Source organism: Schistocerca gregaria, chromosome X (assembly GCF_023897955.1).
Source record: "Schistocerca gregaria isolate iqSchGreg1 chromosome X, iqSchGreg1.2, whole genome shotgun sequence".
NCBI lineage: Eukaryota > Metazoa > Arthropoda > Insecta > Orthoptera > Acrididae > Schistocerca > Schistocerca gregaria.
In genome coordinates this window covers 804624737-804651704 of record NC_064931.1, presented here as the reverse complement: position 1 = coordinate 804651704, position 26968 = coordinate 804624737, and the positions used below count along the sequence as shown (strand labels likewise).

Here is a 26968-nt window from a genome sequence, read left to right as displayed (position 1 = left end):
ATGTGCCCACTGCGTACATAGACGTAGATTCTAAATTGTAAGACATTTTCAGAACCAGATGTGAACTCTGATCACAATTTATTGCCTGTAAACTGTAGATTAAAACTGAAGAAATTGCAAAAAAGGTAGGAAATTAAGGATATGGGACCTGAATAAAGTTGAAAGAATCTGAGGTTCTAGAGGGTTTCAGAGGGAGCATTAGGCAATGATTGACTAGAACAGGGGAAAGGAAATACATGAGAATATGAATGGGTAGCTTTATGAGATGAAATCTTGAAGGTAGCAAAGGATCACATACGTAAAAATATAGGGCCCAGAAGAAATACTTGGCTAACATGGGAGATACTGAATTTAACTGGTGAAAAGAGAACATGTAAAAATTCATCATATGAAGCAGTAAAAAGGAAATACAAAAATCTAAAAAATGAGATTGACAGGAAGTGTAAAATGGCCAAGCAAATTTGCTTGAGGACAAATGTAAGGATTTAAAACATATTTTACTAGGATAAAAATAGATAAAACCTACAGGAAAATTAAAGAGACTTTTGGAGAAAAGAGCAACAGCTGTATGAATACAAAGAGCTCAAATGGAAAACCAATGGTAAACAAAGAATGGAAAGCTGGAAAGTGAAAGGAAGATAAATGGTCTAGACAAGAGAAATGAAGTTGAAGGCATTATTGTAGAAATGGAAGAGGACATGTATGAAGATGAGATGGGAGACATAATACTGCAACCACTGGTTGAGTAGGGAGTGAGAAAGGGTTGTATTCTATCCCCAGTGTCAGTCACTCAAAATGTGCATTGAGCAAGCATTAAAGGAAACCAAAGACAATTTTCAAGTAGGAATTGAAGTTCATGGAGAAGATACAAAAACCTTGATGTTTGCCAGTGATGTTGTAATTCTGTCAGACACAGCAAAATACTTGAAATATCAGTTGAATGGAATGGACAGTGTATTGAATGGAGGAGATAAGATGAGCATCACCAACAGCAAGATAAGGGTAATGGAATGTAGTTGAATTAAATCAGGTGATGCTGAGGGAATCATATTAGGAAATGAGACACTTATACTAGTAGATATGTTTTGAATTTGGGCAGCAAAATAGTTGATAATGGCCAAAGTATATAAAATATAAAATGTAGTCTAGCAATGGCTAGAAAAGTGCTTCTGAAGACGAGAAGTTTGTTAACATTGAATATAGACCCAAGTGTCAGGAAGTCTTTTCTGAAGGTATTTGTCTGGAGTGTAGCCATTCAAGGAAGTGAAACATGGACAATAAAGAGCTTACAGAAGAAGAAAACAGAAGCTTTAGAAATGTTGTGCTACAGATGAATGCTGAAGATTAGACGGGTTGACTATCTAAATAGTGAGGAGGTACTGTTTGGAATTTGGAGACAAGAAATTTTTGGTATAACTTAAGATAAGAACAAGTCATGTGACAGAACAAATTCAAAGACATCAAGGGATCACCAGTTTATTATTGGAGGGAAGTGACAGAGGGAGACCAAGAGATGAACACAATGAGCAGATTCAGATGGACGTAGGTTGCAGTAGCTATTCAGAGATGAAGCGTCTTGCACAGAATTGAATAGCAACAACAACCTTGTTCAAAATCAGCTGTACTAAATTTGATTACTGTATATATTTACTGAAAGAAGATATATTTTTGAGCATTTTTGGACACTTGAAAATGTATACTTTTGAGACTTTTTATAAGTAGCCTGTGTTGTGCATCCCCTAATCTATTGTATAGTAAATTGACATTTGTGATTTACAGAATGTTTGAGAACTGTATACTTTAGTTATGTTCATTCAGTAATCAGTTATGGTATTATTTTCTGAGGAAACAGTGCTCAGAATTTACAAACAGTACTTAAAATGTAAAAGAGAGCAGTAAGTTTTATAACAAAAAGCAGTAAGTGGGCCCACTGCAAAGAACTTTTTCAAAATTTTAGAAATTGTAACTGTTCCTTGTGAATTTATATTCCAAACCATAGTGTTCATCAAGAAAAATATACAAAATTATAGCACAAATAGCAGTTTTCATAACTATAGTACGTCACTGTCTTCAACTAGATGGGAAGAATAAACATAAGACTCAAAATAGCCTCTTGTATAAAGGTGTAAAACTGTATAATAAACTGCCACAGGAAATAAAAGGAGATAACATGTACCGCTTTAGGAAAAATCTTAAATTGTTTTTGCAGGAACACTGCTTTTACACTATACGTGAATTCCTTAGTACAAATGATTTTAAATAGCTTTTGTTTCACAATATTTTGATAAGGAGGAAAAATGATTGTAAATAACTTATATGTCACAATGTTTAACTACATGTATCAATAAACTGTATAAATATATGAATGTATGCAACTGACAACATCCATACATTTTAAAATGTCCACAGATGGGTAAATAAATAAATAAATAAATAAAAGTTACCATAAATATGTAACACATCCTGATGCATTAGCTTTCTATTTTGACAGCAGATTATTATAATCTGTATTTATCATAAACTGAGGACCATTTACTCAAAACTTAACATCTTAAGCAAAAGTACAACTCTTGCCTGTTTTAACCAATCTGGTAATGTCCCCGATGTGAAGGATTCATTTATTATATTTGGTAAGGGGCCTTGTATAATCCCTATGCATTGTTTCAGTACACACATTGGTACTTCATCTAAGCCTACTAACTTTCTATTTTTTAGTTTTTGAACAGTTTTATTGACTTCATTCTCTGTGGTTGGAGGTAACATACTTGTATTTAGTGCAACATTATCCACAGGTGTTATATTTGTTTTGGGGAACTTTTGCTATAACTTCTCTGCAGTACTTGAAAAATGCTCGTTTACATAGTTTGCTAAGTGTTGTGGACCACTTATTACCTTATCCTCCTTCCTAAGCAGGATGCTATTCTGCATTTGTTTGCCTCGGCCTGTTTCCTTTTTTATAACATCCCAGACTGCTTTGATTTTATTCTCTGCATTATATATTATTCTGTCATTAAATGACTTTTTTGCAGAACTCAGAACCTTCCTAAAGATCTTTTTGTATCTGTGATAGAAATTTCAAAATTCTGGATCACTGCGACTCTTTTTCATGGAACTGAGGTATTTCATTGTTTGGGAGGACTTCTTAAAACTAATTGTTCTCTATCTGTTTTGTGCGATGTTGTTAACAGACATACTTACTTTTGGAAATGCCTTTTAGTAGTTCAATTTAAATAATGTGGAAAATTTAAGGAATTTCATATTCACATTGGTTTCCTTATATACTTCATCCCAACTTTGTTTTGCGGGTTCTTTAGAAAAATCTTTTATTTTAATTTCTGATAGATGTCATTTGTAGGCTTATAGTTTGGGGAATGACTTGATGCTTGTTTTTAATGTTGTTATTTGAAAGAGACGGTCTGATTATCCAAGATTTTTTACAGTTTCCCTGTCCATATTTATGGCCACATTGTCACTTACTGATGTAGTCATAGTAGTAATCCTTGTTGCACTATTGACCAATAGGGACATACCAAAACTTTTAAGGATATTTAAGAGGGTGCTGCTAGACTCATCTATGATAATAGTGTTAATGTTAATGTCCCCACAGGAAAATTATGTGGAACTTTGTACTTGATACTTTATCTAGAACTTCTGTTGATTCATTGAAAAAAGTGTCCACACTACCACTGGGAGTTCTAAACACATACAAAGTGATTAGTTTCTTGGTGATATCAAGCCCTGTTAATTCAATAGCTGATATTTCAAAGTGTTTCTTTTGATTTGAAGCTTGTTCCTTTTTTGATATAAATGCATGATCCTCCAACTGTTGCCAAATTTTCAAATGCAAAAAGTATGGATTGCAACTGGTTGTCCAATTACATTATTAAAAAAACAATACACTTAATATGCTCACCATTAACCAGTATTTTCAATAAATGCTTAGAATTTGAAGTTTTACCTAATACACTCAAGATATCTAAAGTCATCCCAGTTTATAAAAAGGGGAATAAAAACTGCCTGAAAGCTCTCGGCCAATTTCAATTGTGCCTATAATGTCAAAAATATATGAGGCACTAATGAACAACCACCTAAATACCTACCTGGAAGATCATGACTTACTTTGTAACTTTCAGTTTGGGTTTTGCAAGGGAAAAAACACAACTGCTGCTGTTTTAGAAATCACTGATCAAACATTATCTGCTATTTAAAACAAAAACAAAGTATCACTTGTGTTACATGACTTAAGCAAGGCATTTGATTACATTCCTGTAGACACCCTAGTAATGAAATTGAAATACTATGGGTTGCAAGAGAACACTTTAGCCATTATCACTTCTTACCTGAACAACAGGAAACAATTCTTTTCAATAAGGAATATGCATTCTTTCTTGCTTGAGATAGACACAGGTGTTCCCCAAGGATCTATCCTCAGACCCTTCTTTTTCGTTGTTGCAATCAATGGCCTGCCTTAGAACATACAACATCCTGTCATATGTTATGCAGATGATACTACACTGTTTACCTCTCATCAGAAGATCTCTGAACTCAATCACATCACAAAAGAATCTCTTGACATAGATTTGGACTGGTTTACTGCTAATAAACTTTTATGTAATCCTGATAAAACACAACAGCTCATACTAGGAACAAAAAAGATATAGAAACTAAATCAGTTGAACTTATTGGTATTCACATTGACCCCATACTTAATTGGCAAGAACACATTAATCATGTCTGCAAAAAGTTATCTCATTTATCATACCTCTTTTTGAAACTAAGTGACATGGTAATCACGGATTACCTTTGGATGTCATACTTTGGAGTTTTGCAATTGCATATATCATATGGTCCTATTATATGGGGACATTTTTAAAAATACAAAAGAAAGGTCACTTCGAATTTTCAATAAATTACCAATCTTTGCTCAGACCATGGATATAATTAGTTTTAAACATGAGTGGTACAACTGGTTAACAGATCACCTTTTTTATAATATTAAGCAATACTTTGATTTACCAGATTATTATATTAAATTTTTAAAAAAGTTACTTTTAATTGTAGTATTATGTACTGTATTAACTTTGTAGAACTAATATTTAATGCTACACATTGTACTATTGTGCACTGTATATACATTTTCTTGTATCAAATTGACAAAATCCATGTCATTGTGAAATGATTTATGTTGAATAAAGATTCTTGAGTCTTGATTCTTGACCCCTTGAAGCAGTTCTGCAGTAAGAGTTTGCCCTTTCATACAATGATAATCCTACATGTTGGATTTCTGTGTCTTGGCACCCAGTATCACAAACTACTGTGCAGATCAAAGATCGGATCACAATTTCTTATAGCTGTATTTTATTTTTTATTGTTTGCATGTTTTGATGGAGGATTGTTAAGTCTGTGAAATGCCCCATGTTACTCTTTCGAATGATTTGTTTTTCTTTGTGACACCTAGTATGTGTGATATCTGAAGTGTTAAAATCTGTCTTGTGAGTGATTGTTTCAGTATTTTTTAAACTGCTGGAGATATTCTTTAGGCAGGGGAACCTGTTGTCTGGATTTATCATAAAAAAGACCTACTTTTCTACCTATGACAAAAGCTATTTGACCATGGGTGGCCTGAGATCCACAGCTGTACTAATCTTCCCTTCCCAGTCCTGTTTCAGTATAGGCCATGCCTAGTGAAACCCTGTCTGATTATAGTCCCGGCAGGCACCAGAGAAACGTGAGGAAAGTTGGCTGTCCTCAGAACCATCCCTAATCCCACATTGATTCGCCACATAGCACCATCAAGTTGTAGTCGATCATGATGCTGGAACAGCCCAATAAAGTGTATGTTGGTGCCATGAGTCAGGGAAGCTATCTTGTCTGGGTCACCATCTGCATCTTATGCCCCGTCCCTGTCTAAACTGTGTACTCTACATTTATTACTTTCTCTCTGTGGTGGTAGGAAGGGGGGAGTGGAGGAGAGAGGAGGACATGCATCAGGCATTGATGCTTTTCATGATTCAGTTTTAGGAGCAGAAAGTTTATTTATTTATTTTTGAATTCCTGAAAAATCACAATTTAGGACTTGGCCAGTTTTTGTACTAAGCTCCTCAATTGCAACAGTGAATTTAAATGTAATGAGGGACCACTATGATGTACGATGTGAACTGTAAAAAGACATTTATAATTCAAAATAATAAAGTATTCATTGATTTCATCCAAAAGTTTTAAAATATGCAGTCTTGACAATATTTAATCATTTAGTCTTAAATAATACAATAATTATTTCATTTTTAGCTTCAGTAAATGAGCTCCAGTAAATTCAGTAATGTACATAACTAATGAGCTGAGCCATTATGTATCTGATAAAGAAACAAATTTTACAAGTAATTATAATATAAATCAATAGATAAAATATGATTTCGAATATTTGTGTGATTAATCAGAATGTGTATCATGTTGTTTAGTATATACTTTATTGGACACTTCAATATAGTGCCTCTTGGTCTGCCATATTACAATGAGATGTACATTTCACAGCAAGTTACATGTTAAAAGTATGAAAATAAGTAATATTTAGCTTATATTGTTACTCCTTAATGGGGAATTATGTTTATAGAAACTAGAGGGGAGGGAAGTATCCAGTAAATGCTTTCATTCATACCGAGAAAACAGAGTAAAGTAAGTAGAGATCTCATATACCTCCAGTAAATCTACAGCCACAGATAAACTTTATTACATAAATACTGTGCTAGTCTTGGAGTACCTTAAGGAAGAGCACATGGTCCATTATTGTTACAGTACTGGTATATATTAATTCCTTTCCACAATATGTCAGGCACTTTACCAAACTAACAGCTGATGTGGAAAGAAAGTGCTGTTCAATGATGACAGTAGTATTTAATCACCAGTTAGACACTAGCACTGGCGTTACAAAAAATTGGTAAATCACTGGGAGATGACTACAAATTGTCAATATAGAATAAAGTAATCATCCATATGAAGAAAACATATAGTATGTGCTTTAGAATAAGTGTGACACACAATCCATTAAATTTAAAACTACACACCACCTCCATAGATTATGAACCCAGCACAAAATTCTTAGAGGTACAAATTAGCAGCCATCTGAAATGCGGGAAAACATGTTAAGAAACTGTCAAAAAAAATATCTGCAGCATGCTATGCAGTTTGAGTCTTTCCACTGGTGTGCAATGATGCATGTCTAGGAACTGTATTCTTTAGCTATGTGTGCATTCAGTCCTTAGCTATGGCATACTTTTTTTAGGGACTTTCTCTTCATAATTTATTAACAGTTTTCAAAATGGAAAAGAGAGAAGCAAGAATCATAATGAAAATCAATAAATGGCCTCTCTGCAGAGAATTATTTCTATTCTGACTGTTAATTGTGAGTTCATATTACAGAGTGTAATGCACCTCAATAAAATATGGAAAATAATTGGTCAAACAGCACTATTCATAACTGTAGAACAAGACAGTCTTACTCTAGACAGGAAAAATAAGGAGAACCCCTAACACACTGATAAAAGTGTGTTAGATAGGGTGTAAATCTATTGTTTAATGCCCAGCTAAAAAAATAAAGAATATCCATGAGAGAAGTGAATAGCCATTTCAGATAATACCAATAATTATGTATTTTTCCCCACAGGTGATCTCTTGTACATAAGTTTTGGAAGAAAGATGATAGAATACAACACAGGATTTCGCTTTTACATGACAACCAGTTTAAGGACCCCACATTTTTCTCCAGAAATATACAGCAAAGTCACAATTATCAATTTTGTTCTTACTGTTGAAGGACTGGAGGATCAACTTTTGGCAATTGTTGTGAAAAGTGAAAGGTCAGTAAATAATTTGCCACTATCCTACACTACTTATTATCTATACTCTTATAGATTTTGATTAATTTTTATAACACTTTTTTCATTAGATTTCAATGTTGAAGAGAACATGGTACATAAAAGACCAAGAAATTTCCTCATTTTGACAAAAATGGGATAAAGTATTAACTAAACTCTTGTCTAATTAACTACCCTGAATATTCACCCCATATAGAGAAACTACATTTTATATACACAATGAAAGCAAAATACTCTTTTTTATGAGAAGAATTTTGTAAGGTTTTAGGTTTCATTTAATAAGTATATGATGGGGAGCTCTTCAACACCATAGATATCTGCAGTAGTTATGCAAGAAATGAAATAAATGCATGCCACTGAGATTAATAGCATTTATATTTCAGTTCTTACCACATCCATTGGCATAAAGTATAGAGAGGTGCATTATTTTTTGTAGTTCTTTGAAGATACATAATAATGTAAATTGTTTTTTGACAACTGGATTTCTGCATAAATTTTTTTTCAAATTGAGATAGTTAATCATTGTTGTTGTGTAAGCTCTCTGCTTCACCTATGGTCTCATTGAATTCAGTTACTGAGAATTCTTAAACAGTTCTCTTGCAAATACTAGAAATCATGAAAAGTCAAGTTTTTCTCACAATGTCCATAAACTCTGTATCATGCCATTCCTACTTTTATTGTTGTATACTGACATTCAGTTCCTCAGTGTTTGAGTCACCATCTAAATGGATTTGGCTTAATTTCTGAGGTCCCTAAACTTGACATCATGCAGAAGTAATACGGATTCAACAATACTGGATACTTGAACTGCAAACTAATGTGATAACTCAATATAGAAAATGCCATGATTGGCAGATGAGTGGTAATATGACTGTGTAGGATGTTAATTTCAGATTGCCAATAACTGTCAGAAAATGTGGGAAGTGATGGCATATGGCATCTTCTTAGGAACAATCTTGGCATTTTCTTAGTATGTAAGAGTTATTAGAGGTAGACAAGTGTTTCAAACATTCAGTAAATAAGAACACTGTATATGGAAGGTAATTCCAGTGTAGCAAACAGTTTTAATCTGCCAGGACACTTGGAAAGAGTACATATGTTCTGCAGCCTGAAGTATTCATTGAACAAAGAATATGAGATATACTATGTGACATAAGAGAATGGAGGATTAGAGTTTAATATCCAGTTGATGACAAGGTCTTTAGAAACAGACAAAAAGCTCAATTTAAGGAAGGATGAGGATGGCAAAATAATGATTTTTTTTCACAGGAAATTGATTTAGTAGACATATGGAAAATCTATTTCTAAATGACCAGATGGGGATTAGAATCACCATCCCTCCAAATGTGCATCATCTTGTTTAGAATGACTACATAATGAATTGTATGGGTTGGTTACTCACATTTTTGCTTCATACATATTATCTAGATTCATTTTTCCTCAAATTGCTGTATGTGAAGTTCCAGGATAAGTAAAGTATACCTCTACTAGTTTGCACTCCTCTGTTAACAGCAGTTATTTATAAGTAGCTATGTTTATCTGGAACTACTAAATATACAAAACAGTTTTGTATTAAAGGAAACTACTCACCAAAAAGCAGAAACATTGATTCACTGATAGGGGCACATGCACAGAAGGAAAACGTGCTAGCTTTTGGAGTGATCCCTTCTTAAGCTAGAGTACAAATACACACAGAAAACATACTTCTACATATGTATCCGGAGATTGTATTGGGTGGGGTATGTAAAGGGAGACAGAGATGGGAGGCAGGGAGAGGTGTTTGGGGTGAGTCAGTAGCACCTCAGAAGGAGGCAGTTGGTTTGCTGGCTACGAATGAGGGAGGGAGGGGTTGCATGAGCACAGGTTAGTCATGTGAAGCTTGATTGTCAGAACCAGTGGGGAGCTGGTGATGGTGATGTAAGAATATGACTTTGGGACAGGCTGATAGGATGGAGGAAGAGGAAACTGTTGTGTGTAGGGTGAGGAGATAGTGGGTTACAGAACATTCATGCCACAATAATTACTGGAGTGAAGAATGTTTTGCACGGATAACTCTCATTTGCATATGATTATTATTATTATTATTATTATTATTTTTAAAGGCATTTATATGAATGCTATTCACTATTATAAAGAGTACTGCAGGCATACAATTGTATCCATTATCTAATACTTTAACAATAATAAAACTTAGTATGCTTTTGTATGTATGTATATAGTTGAATAAAACTGTACAATGGCCTACAAAATAGTGTCAGTCTGGAAACGAATGACAGCCTCTTGAGAAAAATAGTTAATTCTGTTCTTTGTGGAACACAGTGACTAAACCGCAAATGATTTCCTTGTTAAATTAAATAGTAAATCAATTGGCCAATTACTGGTTCATTTTTTTGTATATATTGGGGTATCAAGAAGAGTTAGTTATTCCACAAGATTTCGGGACTGCAGCCGGATCTCGTCGACCGCTTTCCACGATATTTCGGCTGAGTGTTTGATACTGGAGATTGCTAGTGCATGTCACTCTGTTTATACTTGAAAGTGCCACAAGTTACCGTTGCATGCGCACCACGTGTCAGTTCCAAGGCATTCTACAATATTACTGCATTTATGGAGTGCAAGCAAATGCGTGGTACAAGTAAAACATTCATGGCCCCTGTTGGCAGACGTGTCCAAAACAATAAAATGCAAAATTTCAATATTAAAATTAAAATTCTTTAATGTCAACCAAAAGAAAACTTATTTTGCCTTCTGACATGTCGAGTGACAAGTAATTTTAATTTTTAATTTTAATATTGAAATTTTGCATTTTATTGTTTTGGACACGTCTGCCAACAGGGGTCGCGCATGTTTTACTTGTACCAGGCATTCTCTAACAGTAACTAGCGCATGCGCATCTTGCGGCACTTTTACGTATAAATAGAGTAACATGCACTAGCAATCTCCAGTGTCAAACACTCGCCTGAAGATGGCTGTAAGGTTGTCAGCCGAAATATCGTGGAAAGAAGTCGACAAGATCCAGCTGCAATCCCGAAATCTTGTGGAATATTTGATTCGCTGGAAAACTTCAAGAGTCACAAGAGTTAGTTATTTTACATGTATAACAAAATTTGGTCACTATACCAATTTAAGGAACTGCTAATTGCATAAGACATGTATCTATTTAAATTTAATGCAGTTTGTAAAATAGACACAAACTCTGTTGTCATATAACATAACTGAAGCTGCACTGTATTTGCTAATTCTGTATTGTATTTATCTGTTCTGCTTCTGTGCATATGAGCCATCAATGGGTCTTTCTTTGTTGCAAGTGGGACCAGTTTCCTTGCAGGTTCAGACAAAAGCAAAGAGTGTGCTTATTGGTCATAGTGAACTCCAACATTAGGCAGGAATAGCAAGCAGGTCTGATAGGCAGGCCAGTGTCCATTCAGTAAGCTAGCCAGGAGGTCTTCTCTGAGATAGGGAGAAGGCTCTGCCAACGTCTATTGAGTTAGTTAGCTGCATCCAGATGTAAATCATGGTTCATGATTACTGTTGTCTGAGTATAGATGCCAATCTTAGTTTCTACAGGCAATTTGCTGAATTGGTGAAGACAGTTAGTATTGTGTGTGGGCTGTAAGCTGAGTAAGAGATTTTAATCATCGTTCCCAGAATTGATCACAGTCTTTTGATTTGAAGCTGACTATTATCTTGAACCAGAGACTTAGATGCTTCTATGATGATCTAGGATACATATTTCTTCATCTTTGCTGACAGTAGGAGAATTGTAGGATCACCTCCACCCCCTGTTCCCATGGCTTTCCTGCAGAATAGGTCTCATGCACGTTAAATGTAGGAATCAGTAACTAGACTAGCAAAACGTGTGTGACATGCACATTTAGTATTTTTAGGACTGAAAAATCCTTCTACAATACTTTCAAGATATGTATTCATTTTGGTGAAGACCATCACCCATGAATTTTCTGAGCATATTGTAATATTACTATGAGTTTTCAGCTCTCTAGCTGCAGACTGGAAGACTTAAGACATTAGGGTGGATGACAGGACGAGACAATTTCAGTTATATTGCTCTAAATACCTTACATGAAAATTATTTTGAGCAGATAGAGAATGCATGGTAATATCTTTTATCTCCTGGTTACAAATAATCCCAATTTTTACACTCACAGAGGGTACATTGCAAGTGGCATAACCTGTTTTCTAGGAATTTTTCCAGGTACTTTATCTGCCTTTTACCATGAGATACCCTCTGACAAAATGGTGGCACAATGGTTAGCATCATGGCTTCTTAATTTTGCACCCCGTCTTCACAACCCAATTATTATTTTTATTTTTGTTTTCCATGTTTGCAGAAAATTGTTACACAAATTTTTCGTAGTATTTACTGGTATAACCATGTCCTTAACGATCTAATAATTTTACATCATATGAATGAATTAAAAAATGAGAAAATTATTTGAAATTGTTTTCAGTGAAATTTCTGTAGCATATCTTGATTCATAATCAATTGAAGGTACTAGCTTTCGGAGGAGTGGTCCATTATGCATGGTTTACCAGGAAATTATGTTCAGCTTGTGAAATCTTCACCAATGTTAATGATGTTTCTTTCTTGAGTGAAATTCATATGAAGAAATTTCACTGTACCAAACATGATCTTGCAATACTTGTGATGTTCATGATTCTGTGTATCGAATGTTTCTATGATCAGTATCATCCGAGGGAGTGAACCAAACATTCATTAAAAACAAACATATGAATAAAAAGAAGACTATTAATAAGAACTGATGTGAAAATGAAATATCAGAACATGAGAATTTGAAAAGATTGTAACTCCTCTACATACCATACACATATACATTATATAATAAATATGTAACACTTTTGTGAAATCAAGCTGTAATTTTACAATTAATATAAAGTTCTCATATCCCCTAATTTGATATTAATCATTTGTGTAGTGATCTACTATGGACATGGGTAAATAAATAAAAAGAATAAAATAAAACAAAAGAAATAAAAATAACATAATTTCTAAATTAAGATACCACAATGCTTAGTACTGAGCCACCTTTCTTTTTGAGGATATTGTGCAGGAAAAGGCACATAAAGTACCTAGAAAATACCTTGAAAATATTGACTGTCATTTCTCACAAACGGTCGAATATCTATGGATGAGCTTAGACTTTCCTTATTTTGATTGCTCTTCCAGTGAGTAAAGTTCCTGGGAAATTGGGTGATGGCACTTGACATGTTCTCCTTGTCAGTTAACACTGAATAGGGAATCAGTTGTCATAAGGAGCGAAACTTAATGTGCATGGCGTTCACAAAATTCATGAAAGAATTTTGAGAAAGTTAAATTTTCTAATTGGACTTATTAACAAATTAACAGGTTAGTTTAGTGAAAGTCTACATTTTCATAAACAGAAAAATTAGGGATGTGAAACTGTGGTACTTTATTTTGGAAATAATTGTTGTACATTTTAAGATTGCAAATTTCTACGACACAAAAATTTTGTATGCATTTAACTTTTGAAATGCTGCGTTGCTGAAAACATTAAATGTCTGAAGAAAAGAGGAGAATTAGGGCTTTCAAATGAACTATATTATTCTTAAAACAAGAAAATTTTAACATTTTTTATTTTTGACATGGATGTGATCTATAGGTGATGTAAATCATGAATATTTGAAAGATATTTCTAGGTAAACATATTATGTTGTTGTCATTATTAATGATAATATTACTGAGTGAATAATGAAGTTTTATGAAACTTGATATGGATTGGAATTTCTCTGGTATAAGCATTAAATGAACAAAGGAAAAAGAAAAAAACTATAAATTTAAGGAGTAGAATTGTAGCAAGTGGAGCTATCCCACCTTGCTGTGTGTCATTACCTCCACTCGCTTCTACAGATAGATAGTGTTATGTTGGATAATCCAATGAAAAAAAAAATCTACAAAAACATTGAGTACAGTCAAAATTGGTAGCATTTATAACAAGCTGTCAGGAAAGGTTCTGTTTTGGAAACTGTGTCTATGAGAATTAAATAACACATAAGCAATATAAAAATTATAAGTTTCTTGGTAAACATGTTCAATTAAGAAATACTGTATAACAAACACTAATTACATATGTTATGCCTTAAAAAATTAAACAGAACAACATATGGCCAGGTTGAACATTTTGATATCAAACAGATGTAACAAAATTTAAAAACACCCACAGTAAATTTCATGCATACATAGATACACATAGAGCTTTAACTTTTAGAAAATTTTAGTAATTTGACACTCTTTCTTTACAGGTTTCGTTACAATTGTAAATATTTTAACATCAGCTGTATTAAACATGGTAATTATACCTGTCGGTGATGTATGAAAATTTTTGCCAGCCCAGAACTCTAACCCTGACTTCCCGCTTATTGTGAATGATCACCTTAAACATCTTGGCTATCTGTGGACACTTCCAGGACTGACTGAAACTTCCATATGTCATAGTATCTACACTCCTATTGCTTGCACCCCTTACCTGGATTCTCTCAGCAGGGATGTTCAGCTTAAGTATTACCATTTTTGTCCTTCCAGAAGCATGCATGAATAGCTGAGATGGTTAAGGCAACCACATAAAATAAGTGGTAAATCTGGGTTCAAGTTCCAGTCCATCACAAATTAGTGTCACCAATTGGTATGATTTCTATGCCTGATACAGCTGATGTTAAAAGTATTTGAAATTGTGATAAAATTTTGTAACATTAATATAGCTACAGACTGTCACAAATGTCTGTTCCTTCAGACATGGATGCACATCTGAAGGAACATGCATTTCAATAATAAGTATTACAGCCTAGATGGGTAAAATGATGGTAATACTTATGTTGAACACATTTGTCTCACTAACGTTGTTGTGGAAATCCAGGTAAGCTGTGAGCAATGGGGGAGTAGACTCTGTGACATATGGAGGTTTTGATTGGTCCTTGAAGTGTGCATGGACAGCTAAGATCTTTAAGGTGACCACTCCCAATAAGCAGGTAATCTGTGTTCCATATTTTTGAATTTTCAGAAGGCTTTCAACACCGTTCCTCACAAGCGTCTTCTAACCAAACTGTGTGCCTAAGGTGTATCGTCTCAATTGTGCGACTGGATTTGTAATTTTCTGTCAGAAAGGTCACAGTCCATAATAATAGATGGAAAGTCATTAAGTAAAACAGAAGTAACATGCAGCATTCCCCGAGGAAGTGTTATAGGCCCTCTATTGTTCCTGATCTAAATTAACGAGTTAGGAAAGTATCTGAGTAGCCATCTAGATTGTTTGGAGATGATGATGTCATTTACCATCTTGTAAAGTCATTAGATGATCAAAATGACTTGCAAAATGATTTAGATAAGCTATCTGTATGGTGCGAAGAGTGGCAATTGACCCTGAATAAAGAAAAGCGTGAAGTTATTCACATGGGTACTAGAAGGCTGGTAATTCAACGAAATACTTAGGGATTACAATTACAAATAACCTAAATTGGAATGATCACATAGATAATATTGTGGGTAGAGCAAACCAAAGACTGTGATTCATTGGCAGAACACTTAGACGGTGCAACAGGTCTACTAAAGAGACTGCTTACACCACGCTTGTCTGCACTATTCTGGAATGTTGCCATGCAGTATTGGATCCAGATTAGGTGGGACTGATGGATGACATTGAAAAAGTACAAAGAAGGGCAGCTAATTTTGTATTATCACAAAATAGGGGAGATAGTGTCACAGATATGATACGTGAATTGGTGTGGCAGTCATTAAAACAAAGACATTTTTCGTTGCGACGGGATCTTCTCATGAAATTTCAATCACCAGTTTTCTCCTCCAATTGTGAAAACATTCTGTTGACGCCCACCTACATAGGGAGAAATGATTATCACAATCAAATAAGAGAAATCAGGGTTCACACAGAAAAATTTAAGTGCTCGTTTTTCCCGTGTGCCATTTGAGAGTGGAACAGTAGAGACACAGCTTGAAGGTGGTTCATTGAACCCTCAGCCAGGCACTTTATTGTGAATAGCAGAGTAATCATGTAGAAGTAGATGTGAAGTCCCAATCTGGCACAACTATACCAATAGGTATGATTTTCATGCATAACACTGCTGATGTCAAAAGTATTCACAATTGTGACAAAATTTTGTAACATTACAACAGCTGCAGATTGTCACGTATGCATATCTGAAGGAATAGACACTTTAGTTTTTTTCAGTATTGAAAATGGTTTTCATAAACAAAACAGAAACAGCCTTTTCACAGTTCACATTTGTTGTAGATATTTTTTCCTTTCCACTTTATGTTAATTATATTTCTCTAAGGGCATATAACTGAATCTACTTTTTAGTCCTTTCCTCAAGTCCATCTTTCAGTCCTTTCCACATAACAACCACCATCTTTTACAAGTTATGGTATGCCACTGCTCCTATTGCTCAGAGTCCGTAGCTGTTATCATCTGGAGTCCAGTATCTCATAGAATTGTGTATCAAAAAGAAACAAATAAAATGTATTTTAGTAGCTACATACATATTTCAGTGGTCATCTTAATAATTGAATCATGTTTGTCTTTGTTTAAAGCAACATTTATTATTCAGTCACATCGATATGTACTAAATGCTTTATAGTCCACTAAGAAGAGAAGTGAGAAAAGTTAAAGAAAGATGTTCATTGATGCCTCAGAACCAAAACACCACTCAGTGACCAACTTCATTCTTAGCAGATGTCTACATCACCACACCTATTATTAATCGAGCAAATCCCATTAATTATTCACCTCTTTTAGATGATATCACAACTCCAGGATTATAGTTAAACTTTGGACCTCAATCCACCAGTAGATAAAAAGTTCATGTTTGATGCGTAACTTTAACTCCACATGTAATTTGTTAAAAAATGATCTTTGATGTAATTTTATATTCAGCTGTGTATCTATACATTAAGAAGTTGGGATGACTGTCTTTTCCTTATCATTATGTTTATCTGTGCATTATCATCGTTTGGAATCAGTAATGTAGTTGAAAATGAGCTTATAATGTGAAACTTAGGTTGTGCAATAACAATAATAAAATTTATGAAACAAGGCAGAAACAGTGTTTGTTTAATTAATTTACATTATTTCACTTTCACTTGTACATAAGAAGTTAGCCATAACATCATGCACTTTCTCACATGTCACTTAAATTTGATTATTGTGAATCTTGCACATATTACAGCTGTACTATGTTTATACTTACTACATACTTATGATTTTTTTTCACTTTCATCTTCTGATAAATTTCACATTTTCTATCTTTTTAGCTTGCCTCAAATTTCATTATCTACATCTGAAAGAGAGTTGTTATTAAAATACGCTATATGTATATTTTGTCTGTTCTATCGGAAATGTCAGGCAGAATGTACTCCGCTGTTTTTGATACAGCAGCAGTAGATATCAGTATTTTGAAGAATGTACAAGTGTCAGATAAGCTTTAGCCTTGAAATAATTCAATGACAAAAGTTGAAAATTTGTGGCAGACTGGAAATCAGACTTGGGTTTCCCACTTTATGCATGTGGTCACCTTACCTGCTTTGACTATCCGAGCATGCTTTCCATCTGACCCAAATTCTTGACTTATTGCACACTACCATGTAGTGTCCCTGTCAATTTATTATTAAAATGCTTTAGACATATTATTTCTTACAGTGCAGTCTTAGTACATTTCATTCCTGTAAATCACTGGATAGCAAAAGAGCAGTTCAGAATTCTTTACAAAATATGTTGATTAATTCAAGTTTCATGTGATGTTATTTACATATTTGATTAGATTTTTCTTACTTTTTTTGGTTGATTTTGTATGTTCTACTTACTGTTTGCTTGAAATTCAAAATGTTTATTATATAATTTCCTGAAATGCCTTGAAATTGCAGGCCAGAGTTGGAAGAGACCCGCCAAAATCTGATTGTTGAAAGCACTTCTCATCGAGAATCACTGAAGCAAGTTGAAGATGATATTTTAATTGCTCTGTCACAGAGCAGTGGTAACATATTGGAAGATGAAAGAGCTATAAAAATACTGGACTCATCTAAGGTATAAATTATCACTTCAATGAAAGTCTGTTGCATTACCATGCAAATGTACTACAAAAAATTCTCAAATAATGTACTCAACAAAGTATTCAGTTAATCTGACTTGTTTCCAGTTTTATTACAAGGTGTACAACTTTGCTTCTGCAGTTTTTTCCCAGACATTTGAGGCTTTAATGAATTAAAGTGGTTACACATGTATCATTCAAAGTATTTTCTATCACTGGGCATTACTTTTTACCATTTTTCGGGCAGTGTATGAACCCCATGTCGACAAATTGTTCATCTTTTGAAGTGATCCACAAATCGATCCAATCTGTGACTTCTTCATGAGATCAGAAGTGTTGGTCAGCCAGGCCATGTGCCATTGATCTAAACAGGTTATAGTCAGAGGGAGAAATGTCTGGAGAATACGGTGGGTGGGGTAGGACTTCTCACTTTAACATTTCCAAGTATGTTTTGACCTCTTTTGCAACGCCGTGCTACTAAATCACTTTATTGGGCCCCTCATTGTATTGTGGCCATTTGTCTTTTAATGCTCTGTAACTGAGTTTTCTCTTTTGATGCTAGTCAATTGTCAGGATGAGCATTACTGCAAAGGGCATTTAATTCTAAAGCATTCTGTCAGGGTGAAAAACACTACATCTACATCTACATCTACATGACTACTCTGCAATTCACATTTAAGTGCTTGGCAGAGGGTTCATCGAACCACAATCATACTATCTCTCTACTATTCCACTCCCGAACAGCGCGCGGGAAAAACGAACACCTAAACCTTTCTGTTCGAGCCCTGATTTCTCTTATTTTATTTTGATGATCATTCCTACCTATGTAGGTTGGGCTCAACAAAATATTTTCGCATTTGGAAGAGAAAGTTGGTGACTGAAATTTCGTAAAAAGGTCTCGCCGCGACGAAAAACGTCTTTGCTGTAATGACTTCCATCCCAACTCGTGTATCATATCTGACACACTCTCTCCCCTGTTACGTGATAATACAAAACGAGCTTCCCTTTTTTGCACCCTTTCGATGTCCTCCGTCAATCCCACCTGGTAAGGATCCCACACCGCGCAGCAATATTCTAACAGAGGACGAACGAGTGTAAGTAAGCTGTCTCTTTAGTGGACTTGTTGCATCTTCTAAGTGTCCTGCCAATGAAACGCAACCTTTGACACGCCTTCCCCACAATATTATCTATGTGGTCCTTCCAACTGAAGTTGTTCCTAATTTTAACACCCAGGTACTTAATTGAATTGACAGCCTTGAGAATTGTACTATTTATCGAGTAATCGAATTCCAACGGATTTCTTTTCGAACTCATGTGGATCATCTCACACTTTTCGTTATTTAGCGTCAACTGCCACCTGACACACCATACAGCAATCTTTTCTAAATCGCTTTGCAACTGATACTGGTCTTCGGATGACCTTACTAGACGGTAAATTACAGCATCATCTGCGAACAATCTAAGAGAACTGCTCAGATTGTCACCCAGGTCATTTATATAGATCAGGAACAGAAGAGGTCCCAGTACGCTTCCCTGGGGAACACCTGATATCACTTCAGATTTACTCGATGATTTGCCGTCTATTACTACGAACTGCGATCTTCCTGACAGGAAATCACAAATCCAGTCGCACAACTGAGACGATACCCCATAGGTCCGCAGCTTGATTAGAAGTCGCTTGTGAGGAACGATGTCAAAAGCTTTCCGGAAATCTAGAAATCAACTTGAGATCCCCTGTCGGTAGCGGCCATTACTTCGTGCGAATAAAGAGCTAGCTGCGTTGCACAAGAGGGATGTTTTCTGAAGCCATGCTCATTACGTGTCAATAGATCGTTCCCTTCGAGGTGATTCATAATGTTTGAATACAGTATATGCTCCAAAACCCTACTGCAAACTGACGTCAATGATATAGGTCTGTAGTTAAATGGATTACTCCTACTACCCTTCTTAAACACTGGTGTGACCTGCGCAATTTTCCAATCTGTAGGTACAGATCTATCGGTGAGCTAACGGTTGTATATGAGTGCTAAGTAGGGAGCTATAGTATCAGCGTAATCTGAAAGGAACCTAATCGGTATACAATCTGGACCTGAAGACTTGCCCGTATCAAGCGATTTGAGTTGCTTCGCAACCCCTAAGGTATTTACTTCTAAGAAACTCATGCTAGCAGCTGTTCGTGTTTCAAATTCTGGAATATTCCATTCGTCTTCCATGGTGAAGGAATTTCGGAAAACTGCGTTCAATGACTCCGCTTTAGCGGCACAGTCGTCGGTAACAGTACCATCGGCACTGCGCAGCGAAAGTATTGACTGCGACTTGCCGCTTGTGTACTTTACATACGACCAGAATTTCTTCGGATTTTCTACCAAATTTCGAGACAATGTTTCGTTGTGGAACCTATCGAAGTCCGTGCTAAATTTCGCGCGTCTGTAAATTTTAGCCCATCTTTGGGATTTCGCGTTCTTCTGATCTTCGCATGCTTTTTCCGTTGCTTCTGCAACAGCGTTCGGACCTTTTTTGTGTACCACGGGGGATCCGTCCCATCTCTCACCAGTTTATGAGGTATGAATCTCTCAATTGCTGTTGCTACTATATCTTTGAATTTGAGCCACATCTCGTCTACATTTGCATAGTCAGTTTGGAAGGAATGGAAATTGTCTTTTAGGTGACTTTATCCGCTTTTTTAAATAAAATTATTTTGCGTTTGTTTCTGATGGATTTGGAAGAAACTGTATTGAGCCTAGCTAAAACGACCTTGTGATCACTATTCCCTGTATCAGTCATGATGCTCTCTATCAGCTCTGAATTGTTTGTGGCTAAGATGTCAAGTGAGTTTTCGCAACCATTTACAATTCGTGTTGGTTCGTGGACTAACTGCTCGAAATAATTTTCAGAGATAGCATTTAGGACAATCTCGGAAGACGTTTTCTGCCTACCACCGGTTTTGAACAAGTATTTTTGCCAACATGCCGAGGGTAGGTTGAAGTCCCCACCAACTATAACCGTATGAGTGGGGTATTTATTTGTTACGAGACTCAAACTTTCTCTGAACTGTTCCGCAACTGTATCATCGGAGTCTGGAGGTCGGTAGAAGGAGCCAATTATTAACTTAATTCGACTGTTAAGTATAACCTTCACCCATATCAATTCGCACGGAGTATCTACTTCGATTTCACTACAAGATAAACCACTACTGACAGACACAAACACTCCACCACCAATTCTGCCTAATCTATCTTTCCTGAACACCGTCTGAGACTTCGTAAAAATTTCTGCAGAACTTATTTCAGGCTTTAGCCAGCTTTCTGTACCTATAACGATATCAACTTCTGTGCTTTCTGTTAGCGCTTGAAGGTCAGGGACTTTTCCAGCGCAACTACAACAATTTACAACTATAATTCCGACTGTTCCTTGATCCAAGCACGTCCTGTATTTGCCATGCACCCTTTGACATTGAAGCCCACCCCGTACATTCCCGAGGCCTTCTAACCTAAAAAACCGCCCAGTCCACGCCAGACAACCTCCGCTACCCGTGTAGCCGCCAGCTGAGTGTAGTGAACTCCTGACCTATTCAGCGGAACCTGAAACCCCACCCCCCTATGGCGCAAATCAAGGAATCTGCAGCCAACACGGTCGCAAAACCGTCTGAGCCTCTAATTCAGACCCTCCACCCGGCTCTGCACCAAAGGTTCGCAGTCAGTTCTGTCAACGATGCTGCAGATGGTGAGCTCTGCCTTCATCTCGTAAGCAAGACCGGCAGCCTTCACCAAATCAGATAGCCGCTGGAATCCAGAGAGAATTTCCTCAGATCCAAAGCGACACACGTCATTAGTGCCGACATGTGCCACCACCTGCAGCTGGCTGCACCCTGTGCTCTTCATGGCATCCGGAAGGACCCTTTCCACGTCAGGAATGACTCCTCCCGGAATGCACACAGAGTGCACTCTGGATTTCTTCCCCTCCTTAGCTCCGTATCCCTGAGGGGCCCCATTACGCGCCTAACATTGTAGCTCCCAACTACCAGTAAGCCCACCCTCTGCAATTGCCCGGACCTTGAAGGCTGAGAATCATCCTCTGAAACAGGGCAGACAGCTGCATCTGGCTCAGCCAGAGACAGTGCCTGAAACCAGTTTGTCAGACGCACCGAGGAGGCTTTCTGATCAGCCTCCGGGGACGCCTTTCGCTGCATGCCACGCCTTGCAACAACCTCCCAATCAACCACAGGCGAGGGTTCAGTTCCACTGCGGGCAGCAACCAGGGCAACCACAGCGGCAGACCGATCTGGCGACAGACGGGACGAGGTTGACATCCCTGTGATACCCAAGTCCGGCTCCCCACAGTGATGCCCATTGGCAAAAGCCTCAAGCTGTGCGACCGAAGTCAGCGCCGATTGTAGCTGTGAGCGAAGGGATGCCAAGTTAACCCTCATCCGAACACAGCAATCGCAGTCCCTGTCCATTCTTATCGACGTTGAACAACAGTTACTGAAACACGAGTCCGTGCCTAGATAACGCAAGCGAAACACGCAAACAACGTATCAACTAACCTGTACAAATGCCTAACGACTGCGCTACAATCTGCTGAATTTACGATTACAGTAACTAAAACTCGAAATTGCACCTCCTATACGAAACTCACACGCAATTTAAGTAAGAATCTACCAAGTAAACACTAAAGCGCGATGCTACAACTGTCAAATACTATAATACGCCCGAAATATGAATGAAACAATACAAGTACCCAAAAACATGCAAAGAAATTAATTAAACTATCTAACAAATAAGTAAGCTAGGATTATACGACTTGCTGCTGCAGCTGCTTATCCAACGGCGGTAGGGAGCACACTGGCTGTGACCAACCGACACTGGCTGTTCAAAACAAAAACAGAAGACAGACGACTACGCGAATTTACACTATTCAGGTACTAAGGCGCGATGCGACAACCCTCAAATACTATAATACGCCCGAAATATATGAATTAAACAATGCAAGTACCCAAAAACACGCAAAGAAATTAATTAAACTATCTAACAAATAAGTAAGCTAGGGTTATACGACTTGCTGCTGGCAGCTGCTTATCCAACGGTGGCAGGGAGCACACTACATAAATTACTTTTTCTTTCTTAACTACATGTGGACAGGGTGGGTTCTTTCTTGGCTCAGGTATGAGGTAGAATGAAACAGTATTTTTACATAAGATAACTTATACTGAAAGTTTTGTACAACTGTTTACTTACTCGATTGTTCTGTCTGGGAGAGCGGCAGCTGTGTTGGTTACGAAGCCTCTGCTGCGGCAGCGGTGGCGTCTGATTATGCCTGGTGGTGTGTATCATGTGTTGCCGTCTCGCCCAGTTGACTGGAGACGCGCATTGTGCTGTGGCCTGTTTAATTATTGAGAACAAAGTCGTGAATCAGATGGTGATACCTTGGATGTGGCATCCCAGTGCTTCTCTTCTCTATGATGCTGCGTTTGTCAGTGTTGCACGTCAGCCAGTGGAGCAGTGCGGCAGTCTCTTCCTGCATGATGTTCTTTCATCACCAAAACTGAACTGAAAATTACTCTTCCCGAGCCCTCTGCGTCTCCCGTATTTATTCACTTCAGTTCACTGGAGGTGAACGACTTCACGGTCATTGCCTTTTCTGTCACAGTGAAAAGTTTCTTGAAGAATGTCCATAACGTCGGTCATTGGCTCTTGGAATGTAGGTGAGGGCCTTTGATCACATGTGACAACTGAGAAACACGTGAGCCGGTTGGGTGATGCCCTGATGGCTGAATCATCAGCTCTTGGAATGTAGGCAAGGGCCTTTGATCGCATGTGACAACTGAGAAACACATGAGCCAGTCAGGCGATGCCGTGAAGGCTGCATTGACAGCTCTTGGAATGTAGACGAGGGTCTTTGATCACATGTGACAACTGAGAAATACGTGAGCCAGTTGGGCAATGCCCCGACGGCTGAATCGACAGCTTCCGCTTATATGGGGATGGTGATGGCTTCTCCTTAACGTGCTGATTTCATGGTCATTGGCTCTTCTGTCACTGCTGCTCTGACCGCTGTCTGCCAGTGTGTAGTTCTTCTAAACTAAACTTTTCCATTCATTTTCTAATTTCTACTTCACTTCACATTGATATCACTACTTTATTTATCTGTCTTAAGTACCACTCAACATTCCTTCACTCTTTGGAGAAATTCGCCCTCAAATTTACCACTCGACATTCCTCCACTCTTCACACGGCAAAAGCATTAACACAATCAATGAAAACTCTCGACTTAAATGATTACACATGCTTCACATTAAGTATGTTGAAAATAATTTATCACTTTACTAAAGCATTGTATGATCATGAATCACATAGTTCACACATAAATCGTTATAATAAGTGTAACAAATTTTGATGACATGAATAAACAAAAATAGATTTTTCACTTAGAAAATTACATAGAAACCCCTGTTTAATCTGCCCTATATTAATGCAAGAATATCTATTCTACAGTATTGTTTACTTTAACAAGAGACTGAAGTACAATAAACAAAATTAATACACTAATGCTCATAAGTAACCACTGAAGTACACCAGTTAAAAGTGTTGTATGCATTTAACAGGGATTTGGTGAAGTTGTATATTATTATTTGGCTTATTTTTTCGTCTTAAATAAAACAAAACTGTACAAAGCAGGAACACTAACACAAAGGTTCCAGATATACCCGTTCCTAGAATTATAATTTAAGTTTTGTGTTCACTTTTCAACTGTAAGGCATGTTGCATCATAACATTGGCATCAATTTTGCCTTCCTGTGAGTTTATGAACAAATCTAATGACTTCAGAAGGGAACTGTCAAGGGAGTCATTGAGGTAGGATAGGTTTTGTGTAGGAAGTGCTTGCTTGGCATTTTCTAAAAAAAGCAAACCACATGGTTATGGACCTACCAACCTTGTAAAAACAAAAACAAAGAAAAGAGGGAATACATTGTTAACTGCAAGATCTACGTGTTTCTAACTTCAACTTTTTTTTCTTAAAAAATGACCCATTATCATTTATTAATTATTTACATTTGTATACTATCCACAGTCTACTATGATTCAACTAGGATATTCGCAGCCTTGCTCGAAGATTGTACAGTGCCACATCTGTATGTTGTGCTTGAGTGGCCACTCTTTTTCCTTTTCGGGCACTTCCTCCACCCTTCGGAAAAGCAGACACTATTGTTGAAGGAATTGCATCTGGAGCACCCTTAAAAGATTTTAGACAACTTGCATGGACAATAGTAGTTCGGGTGGGAGTTGCAGTTTAACATTGACTGGTGACATGATCTCAATAATTTGATAAGGACCTCTGTACTTTGTTACAAATTTCTTCGTTTTTCCTTTTGCAATGTATGGGGTTGACAGCATCACCCACTGACCAATTTTGTAATTTGGATATTTAGCTTGGGCATTACCTAATCTTTCTCGTCATTCCAAAGCCTTGTTTCTCCGACTTTTCCAGTTTTCTTCCTGATTATATCAAAAGGGGACAGCATTTTTCTCCCACAAACCACTTCATAAGGTGACATGCCAGTTGCTTCATGCTTTTTGGCGTTGTACACTGACACGATTATTGGTAAATGTGGTGTCACCGCCAGACACCACACTTGCTAGGTGGTAGCCTTTAAATCGGACGCGGTCCGGTAGTATACGTCGGACCCCCAAGTCGCCAATATCAATGATTGCAGACCGAGTGCCGCCACACGGCAGCTCTAGAGAGACTTCCTAGCACACGCCCCAGTTGTACAGCTGACTATGGTAGCGATGGTTCACTGACAAATTACGCTCTCATTTGCCGAGACGATAGTTAGCATAGGCTTCAGCTACGTTATTTGCTACGACCTAGCAAGGCGCCAGTATCCGTACTATTGACATTGTGAATCATGTACCATAAAGAGCGACGTTCTCCATTAATGGATTAAAGTTAAGTATTCCACCAGCTACGTCCGTTTTTCTCAATTCTAATTCCCTTGTCATGTTACAGACCTCACGCCAGCCTGCGTGAGCTAAAACGCGTGCATTTCGGCCTCCTTTGCTAACACGGTTGGCTCTCCTGTCAACCACGACAGTAAATACATATTCCAATTAGAAAGTTGTTTGTTAATATAATAACTAAGCATTTTGCCAATTGTCCGATGAACTCTTTCTGTGCGTCCGTTGCATTGAGGGTGTAATGGAATTGTGCGTAATTTACGTATTTTTAGTAAGTGCCATAGCTGTTTCATTAATTCAGATATAAAATTAGATCCCTGAACTGTTATATTAGCTTCAGGTATTCCAAATTTAAGTATCCAGTTGTTAACTAAAGCTTGGGCAACTGTATTTGCTTGCTGATCTGGGAGACTCACCATAGCTAGATAGTGTGAAAAGTGATTGATAATCGTAAGAACATACTTATTACCAGCAGGTGTTTTATGGAATGGCCCGTAAAGATCCGTTCCACTGATTTGAAATGGGCATGAAGCCTTGGGGAGCCTCTGTAAGGGTATTTTTAAACGAGAAAGTTCAGCTTGTTGTGCGCACACAATGCAATTCCAAACGTACTGCGCAACATCCTGCTTTCTGGTTTGCCACAAAAATCGCTCTGCTACATGTCTTTTGGTTGTCTGCTGTCCACTGTGTCCTGCAAGGATATGATCATGGGCCTCTGCAATTATTTCTTGTCTAAGGTGTTGGGGAACAACAATTCATGGTCCAAGTTTTGTTTTACGGCATAATACACCATCTTCAAAACAAAATTGTTTTTGAGTTGCGTATTTTTTGCATTCTGTATCCTCAACTTGTGCCTTTCTCCAACCCTCAGTATCTCAGCCTGTTGCTTCCAAAAGTGCTATTTTCCGACTTAGGCAATCTGCATTCATGTGTTTCTTGCCTGGTTTATGGATAACTTCGATATCCATTTTGGGAAGTCATAGGGCTCAACGGGTGAGATGACTAGATGGATCCTTTAACCCAAGCAACCATTTCAAAGTTGTGTGG

The 26968-nt window shown here is 37.0% G+C and overlaps 1 protein-coding gene across 1 annotated transcript in view; it reads left to right on the top strand.

The window, feature by feature from the left end:
• LOC126298331 (dynein axonemal heavy chain 7-like) overlaps positions 1-26968 on the top strand; it is a 1150327-nt gene that overhangs the window by 911838 nt on the left and 211521 nt on the right. The window contains exons 45-46 of the mRNA XM_049989626.1: positions 7661-7853; positions 17800-17959. Of these exons, the coding sequence (XP_049845583.1) occupies positions 7661-7853; positions 17800-17959 (353 nt within the window). The remainder of the gene's footprint in view (positions 1-7660; positions 7854-17799; positions 17960-26968) is intronic.